Consider the following 7,881-nt stretch of genomic DNA (forward strand, 5'->3'; position numbering starts at 1 on the left):
CGTCGGGTTAGGCGCATACCGTAAAGCCACCGCACCGGTTGGTGCGTCGGCACTGCACATGCGTGGGTTGGCGCCACCCCCAGTGCGTGCCAGTAAGTTAGGCTGGAGCGCCGACAACCGCTCCAGCGCTAAGCTGGCCTCCAGTGGTTGGCCAGAATCGCTAGTACCCGCGCCCGTTTTGCGCGTCGTAAAACACAACGGCGTTCGCGATGGCACGGAAGCTCTGTCCCGCGATCGGAGAATCTCACCCCTTGTTCATGATTCTCTTAAGGTTAATGTGCAGGTTCAGTTGACAGTTAAGAAGGCAAATGCAATGTTAACATTCATGTCAAGATGGCTAGAATATAAGACCAGGGATTTATTTCTGAGGCTGTATAAGGCTCTGGTCAGACCCCTTTTGGAGTTTTGTGAGCAGTTATGGGCCCCGTATCTAAGGAAGGATGTGCTGGCCTTGGAAAATGTCCAGAGGAGGTTCACAAGAATAATCCCTGGAATGAAGAACTTTTCGTATGAGGAATGTTTGAGGACTCTGGGTCTGTACTCGTTGGAGTTTCGATAGATGAGAGGGGATCTTATTGCAATGTTCAGGGTACTGCGAGGTCTGGATGGAGTGGATGTGGAGAGGATGTTTCCACTGGTAGGAAAAACTAGAAGCAGAGGACACAATCTCAGATTATAGGGACGATTCTTTAAAACAGAGATGAGGAGGAATTTCTTCAGCCAGAGGGTGGTGAATCTGTGGAACTCTTTGCCGCAGAAGGCTATGGAGGCCAAATCACTGAGTGTCTTTAAGACAGAGATAGATAGGTTCTTGATTAATAAGGGGATCAGGGGTTATGGGGAGTAGGCAGGAGAATGGGGATGTGAAAATATCAGCCATGATTGAATGGCGGAGCAGACCCGATGGGCCGAGTGGCCAAATTCTGCTCCTAGGTCCTATGGTCTTGTTGAGGGTCGTGGTTACAGCGACTGCAGGGTGGAGGACCAGATGCCGGTTGGTCTTAAGAGATACCCATTAGGAGCGTCCTGATGCCAGAGATCCTTGCGGGGCGGGGGGGGGTGGGGGAGGTAGGGCAGCAGGGGGATTAATGTTGGCGAGGATGATTGGGGACTGTGGGAGACTGAAAATCAATGTCTGCGATTTAATGGGGGGCTTGTCTTATCCGCCAACTTGAGATTGGGTTCCGCATTGAAAATGGCTCGCCAATCTCTGTGAAGCGGGTCAGTGGGTGTCTTTCGAGGTCGCCTCTCTCAGTGCCGGTACAATCATCCTCCCTCCAGAAAATTGGCTACGTGAGCAAGGTCCTGATGGGAATTATGCTGGACAAGCCGGCGTGATTCGCACCAATTTTCTTGGCTGATATGACGCAGTCATGTTTTGTGAGAACTCCACCCAACATTCTGACCAATATGTGGCATCTTGGTCAATCGAATAAACTTGATCAATCGATTAAATTGGTCAATCAAAGAACAAAGAACAGTGCAGCACATGAACAGGCCCTTCGGCCCTCCAAGCCTGTACCGGTCATGATACCACCCTTTGCAAAAACCCTCAGCAACTCCTAGTGCCGTATCCCTCTGTACCAATCCTATCCATGCATTTGTCAAGTTGCCTTTTGAACACCGTTAATCTATCTGTTTCCACAACCTCCCCTGGCAACGCGTTCCAGGCACTCACCACGCTCTGTGTAAAAAACCTGCCTCGCACATCTCCTCTAAACCTTTCCCCACGGACCTTAACCCTATGCCCCCTGGTGACTGACTCCTCCACCCTGGGAAAGAGTGCCTGCCCATCCACTTTCAAATGAACACAGTCCGAGTCTATTCAGCCTCTCAGCATAGCTACCACCCTCCAGACCTGGCAACCTCCTCTGCACCCTCTCCAAAGCCTCCACATCCTTCCGGTAGTGTGGCGACCAGAATTGTGCACAATATTCCAAGTGCGGCCTTACCGAGGTTCTAAACAACTGTAGCATGACTTGCCAGTTTTGTTTGGTATATTTCTGTTGCTTATTGTTTGGTTTGGGCAGAGCCCCTACCACGAGGTCCCTGGGTTCCTTTCTTCAGTATAATTAGTTGACGAAGCCTAAAAGACCATCATGGGGTATCCAATTGTACCCAGCCAGTAGGGCCGGGGGCTGGTTATAATTGGGAGTGCTGTGATAGGTGTCCCCATCCCCAGGGAGCCAGCCTAACCAGCATCTTTAGCTCCCCACATCACTGTTCCTGCAGGAATCTCCCCAAGCTGCAAATGAATGTCTAAATGAAATGAAAATCGCTTATTGTCACAAGTAGGCTTCAATGAAGTTACTGTGAAAAGCCCCTAGTCGCCACATTCCGGCGCCTGTTCGGGGAGGCTGGTATGGGAATTGAACCGTGCTGCTGGCCTGCCTTGGTCTGCTTTACAAGCCAGCGATTTAGCCCAGTGTACTAAACCAGCCCCATGGTGGCTGGGTCGCGATCAGGTTCGTACCGATCCACCGCACAGGAGTCTCACTGCTTTTCCCAGCAGGGTCAACATTTCGAGGGCTGGATTCATTTCGGCGGCCGCGCACTCACGCCCGCGGATTTGCCGACGGCGTGGGTGGGGGAGGGGGGCCCCACAGTGGCAAGGACCCCCCCCCCCCACCCCCCACATTGGCAAGGACCCCCCCCCCCCCCACCCCCCACATTGGCCAGTTGCCGGGACAAAGAATCTCGCCCAGAATCGTTCTGGGAGAATTGCTCCCACTATCTCAGTGGAGGTGTTACCCTGGGCTGCATTCTCCCCTCCCCCCCCCACCCCAGCCGAATTTTTCCCGACGGCCCACTGTTCCCATGGAAACCTCCCCATACGCCTGGGAAACCCCTCGGGGGTTGGAGGGGGTGTGGTGGTGGTGTGCAGGAAAATTGAATTGCGACATCCAGAGAATTCTGTCTCAGATTTCCCAGCCCCGTCCACAATGCCCTCTGACCAATAATCTATTAGTGATGTACAGAGTATCTATTCCTCACTCACCAGTGTTTCCTTTTCTTCTCTTTGTTTCTCCTTCAGGATTGCAACGATCCCTGCTGTGACGCAGCAACATGCCTGTTGCAACCTGGTGCAAAGTGTTCCGACTTGCACGACTGCTGTGATAAGTGTGATGTAAGATCTACTTAGGTGTAGTTTGTCTGGTTTGTTTGTGCTCTGTCGCCCATCGGAACTGGGCCTTATGTCGAATCTGAAACCAGCCATCGTGCACGGTACCTCCAGCCTTCATTCAAGTGCCCCGCCCAATTTCCAAGATCACTTTTTCTTTTTCCCGGGAATAATCCGGGGACTGCTGGGTTCAGCTGTTTCTTCCTGCAGCAATTTGTCCCTTCTTCTTATGTTGTTAATGCCAACATGGACCATGGTCACCCCCCCCTCCCCTCCACCGCACCGCTCACCCACCTCAAAGTGTCCCTCCGCCACTCAGTGGCAAGATTAACTTTTTTTTCCTATCGTTCATGGGAGGTGGATGTGGGCCGGCATTCGATTGCCCATTCCCGAGGGACGTTCAGAGTCGCGGAGGTCCGTTAACGACGGGTTGGCGGCAGGCTGAGGTGATCCGTGAAGGCCCCGCCTTCTCAACCCTTCCCCTCGACTGAGGTGTGGGGACCCTCAGGTTAACCCAGGTTAACGCGGGTTAAGTCAGCCCCCTCTCGAGTGGGGGGAGCTGCCATCGTGGCGGGATTTCCCCCCTTTCCCCCCCCCCCCAGGGTAAACCACGGAGGTGAGGGGGAAAGATGTTCTTCCCTCAGGGAGAGGGAACGATAGAAGGGGCGAGAAACGCGGAGGTGCATTGTGTTGTGAGCTACAGGGCCATGGACCGGTTGAAAGAGCGAACCAAATGGGTTTTTACAACAATTCCAGATTTGTACTGATTTCAAATTTCGCCGGCTACCATGGTGGGATTCGAACCGCAGTCCCTGGAGCAACAGGTAGGGTCTCTGGACGAGTTGTCCAGTGACAATACCACCTCCCCCGCATCTGTTCCACAAACTATAGTGATCCCTTTCATTATTGCCTATCCAGATCAGCTGCTGTGTAAATCGCTTTGCTTTTGCCTCTCTCTCTTTCTCTTGTTATGGGTCCGGCTTTACAGAACCCCAAGGTCTTTCATGGTGTTTAACCGACCCACAACTTTTAATAGATTGTGGTGTGGGAAACACACTGAGTACTCTCCAGGTGTGATACAGCAATTATGGACAAGTGATTTTTAAAACAAAACAATGTTTATTCTATGAACTCAAGTCAACCCTTTTAAAACAAACATTGAATATCTTAACACCCATTACTTCAAAGATAACCCCAAAAGACTACAACGCTAAATAATCCTTCAAACTGTTCCTTTAAACATCCAAAAGACTTCAAACCTTCAAAAATAGGAGCACATTAGGTTACACTCAATATATTTATAGTCTTTGGATTGCAGAAATCAACAGACCAGCTCTGTGTTTCTTCATGCAGCTCACAGCAAAACACACAGACACTCCCAGCTATCTTCTCAAACTGAAACTCAAAACGCAGAAGTGAGCTCACCTCCCCCCACCCTCTGACATCACTTCAGTAATATGATCAGCTCCATTTCTTAAAGGTACATTGCTTGAACATCCCTATCTTTAAGGTGCTCTCACATGACACCTCCCCCCCAAGAAAAAAATATATACCATCAACTTCAAGATGGTTTCATTTTTCACCTTTGCGCCATCAATTAAGAAATGCACACAGTAAAAACACTTGACTGGTTCGAAAAAAACCAACACACGCAAACAGGTATAACAATATAGCCCATTTTTTCCCATTCTTCTTCCTCCAACCGAAATCCTTCCGTTCATCACATTCGTGACAAAGCATTGGCTATCACGTTTTTCCGTCCTGCCACATGTACTATTTTTAAATGAAATGGCTGTAACAATAAACTCCAGCGAAACAGCCTCGCATTGTTATTCCGGAATCGCTCCAAAAACGTCAACGGATTATGATCAGTATATATAATGGTGTCAGACGGATTGCTGGTCACATGAATGTGAAAATGTTGCAAAGCCAGTACCAAACTCAAAGTCTCCTTCTCAATTGTCGAATACTTTTTCTGGTGAGGATTCAATTTCATTGAAAAATAACCAACAGGCCGCTCTATCCCTTCATCGTCATCTTGTAGAAGCACCGCACCTACGCCCACATCACTCGCATCAACAGCCACTTTGAATGGTTTGGTATAATTTGTGATGACTAACACAGGAGCAGTGGTTAACACAGCCTTCAGGCCGTCAAATGCCTGTTGACACTCCGCTCTCCACTGGAATTTGTTACGCTTCCTGTGCAAGTCTGTTAGTGGAGCGATCACACTGCTAAAATTTGGTCCAAATTTCCAGTAAAATCCACTCCTCCCTAGAAATCGCATTATTTCCCGTTGTGTCGAGGATATCGGAAACTCCCCAATAACTTTCGTTTTCACATCCCCTTGGACCAGTCGACCCTGTCCGATTATATGGCCAAGGAAAGTGACTTGGGCTTTTCCAAATTCACTTTTGGCTATATTTATCACCAAACCCGCCTCCTGAAGTGGATCGAATAACTCCATCGGATGTTTTAAGTGTTCTTTCCATGTCTGACTAAAAATAACCAGATCGTCGATGTATACCGCAATTGGGTAATCCTGAAACAACTTTGTTAGTTAACCGTTGAAATGTGGCTGGGGCGTTTTTCATGCCAAATGGCATAACTTTGAATTGATATATACCATCTGGAGTCACAAAAGCTGAAATCTCCTTCGCCCTTTCGGATAAAGGTACCTGCCAGTAACCTTTAATTAAATCCAATTTGGAAATAAAAGTGGATTTTCCCACTTTCTCAATGCAATCCTCCAAACGTGGGATAGGATCAGAGTCCGTTCTTGTAACTGCATTCACCTTTCGATAGTCCACACACAACCGTTGGGTAACATCTGGTTTAGGTACCATCACTATGGGTGAGCTCCATTGGCTGCAACCCACTTCAATTATGATTTCTTCAGCATACTCTCAATCTCTCTGTTAACCTGTGCCAATTTTAAAGGGTTAAGTCTATATGGATGTTGTTTTGATAGGAACAGCATTTCCCACATCTACATCATGCATAGCCATTTTAGTACTTCCCAATTTATCTCTACTAGATATTTGCCCATGTGATATCAATAACTCTTTCAGGTCAGTTCGTTTTTCCTCTGGAAAGTAACTTAACAATTCACCCCAATTTTTAAGAACATCCTCATTTTCCAATTTAATCTGGATTTGGTCCGTCACTTTGAGTTAGAATCATTAAAACCTCCTTTTCCACTCCTTCCCTTTCAAAGTACCTTTTAAGCAGATTCACATGACACACTCGGTGAGTCTTCTTTCTATCTGGTGTTTTTACAACATAATTCACCTCACTTAATTTCCTTTCAATCTGATACGGTCCACAAAACCTAGCTTTTAAAGGCTCGCCTACCACTGGTAACAACACTAAAACTTTATCTCGACTGGCAAAACTACGAACTTTGGATTTCTTGTCCGCTATCCGTTTCATCACATTTTGTGCAACTTTCAAATGTTGCCTAGCCAATTCACCTGCTCTATTTAATCATTCTCTAAAATTTGACACGTAATCCAATTCTGTAATTTCCAATTTCTCACCCACCAATTATTCTTTAATCAATTTAAATGGTCCTCTTACCTCATGACACAAAATTAGTTCAAAAGGACTAAATTTGGTTGACTCATTAGCTGCATCCCTAATTGCAAACAGTACGAATGGAATTCTTTTATCCCAATCCTCTGGATAATCTTTGACAATAAGCCCTCAACATTGTATTTAATGTCTGATGCCACCTTTCTAACTCTACCTGCGGTTCTGGATGGTACGCAGTTAATTTAAATTGTTTTATTCCTAAACTACCTTAACTTCTCTGAACAACTTTGAGGTAAAATTTGATACTTGATCCGATTGAATTTCAGTGGATCGTCCATATCTAGTAAATAAATTTAAGTAACTCCTCCACAATCTTTTTAGCTGTGATATTACGGACAGGAATGGCCTCTGGAAACCTAGTAGCCACATCCATTATAGTCAAAAGATTTTGGCCGGGATTCTCCCCTACCCGGTGGGGCAGGGGGTCCTGGCGGGATGGAGTGGCAGGAACCACTCCGGCGTCGGGTCCCCAAAGGTGTGGATTTCTCCGCACCTTTAGGGGCCAAGCCCTCACCTTGAGGGACTTGGACCATGCCAGAGTGGTTGGCGTGCCGCCGGCCGGCGGGAAAGGCCTTTGGCACCATGCCCGCTGGGGCCGAAGGGACTCTGCCGGCCGGCGGAAGTCCCACATGCGCGGGAGCATCAGCGGCTGCAGACGTCATCCCCGCGCATGCGCAGAGGTGGGGTGTCACTTCCACATCGGCCATCATGGAGGCTATGGCCGAGGCGGAAGGAAAAGAGTGCCCCAACGGCACAGGCCCGCCCGCGGATTGGTGGGCCCCAATTGCAGGCTAGGCCACCGTGGGGGCACGCCACGGGGCCAGATCGCCACGCGCCCCCCCCCCCAGGATCCCGGAGCCCACCCACACCACCAGTCCCGCCAGTAAGGTAGGTGGTTTGATTCACGCCGGCGGGACTGGCATGACAGCAACGGGACTTCGGCCCATCGCTGGGCTGAAGAATCGCCGGGGAGAGGGGGGTGGGCCACCGACCGGCGCGGCGCAATTCCCGCCCCCGCTGAATTTTCGGTGCCGGAGAATTTGGCGGTCGGCGGGGGCGGGATTCACGGCACCCCCCCACCGATTCTCCGACCCGGCCGTGGGGGGGGGGGGGTGGAGAATCCCGCCCATAGATTCCCACTTTTTGTTTTAAGGAGCGGCCCTACA

General features: G+C 49.1%; 1 protein-coding gene across 1 annotated transcript in view; it reads left to right on the forward strand.

Annotated features, from left to right (window-relative positions):
* LOC140409439 (disintegrin and metalloproteinase domain-containing protein 12-like) overlaps positions 1-4,939 on the forward strand; it is a 422,048-nt gene extending 417,109 nt beyond the window's left edge. The window contains exon 12 of the mRNA XM_072497872.1: positions 3,035-4,939. Within this exon, the coding sequence (XP_072353973.1) occupies positions 3,035-3,142 (108 nt within the window). The 3' untranslated portion in view covers positions 3,143-4,939. The remainder of the gene's footprint in view (positions 1-3,034) is intronic.
* The last annotated feature ends 2,942 nt before the right edge of the window (positions 4,940-7,881 follow it).

The sequence above is a fragment of the Scyliorhinus torazame genome, chromosome 3 (assembly GCF_047496885.1).
Source record: "Scyliorhinus torazame isolate Kashiwa2021f chromosome 3, sScyTor2.1, whole genome shotgun sequence".
NCBI classification, from domain to species: Eukaryota; Metazoa; Chordata; class Chondrichthyes; order Carcharhiniformes; family Scyliorhinidae; genus Scyliorhinus; species Scyliorhinus torazame.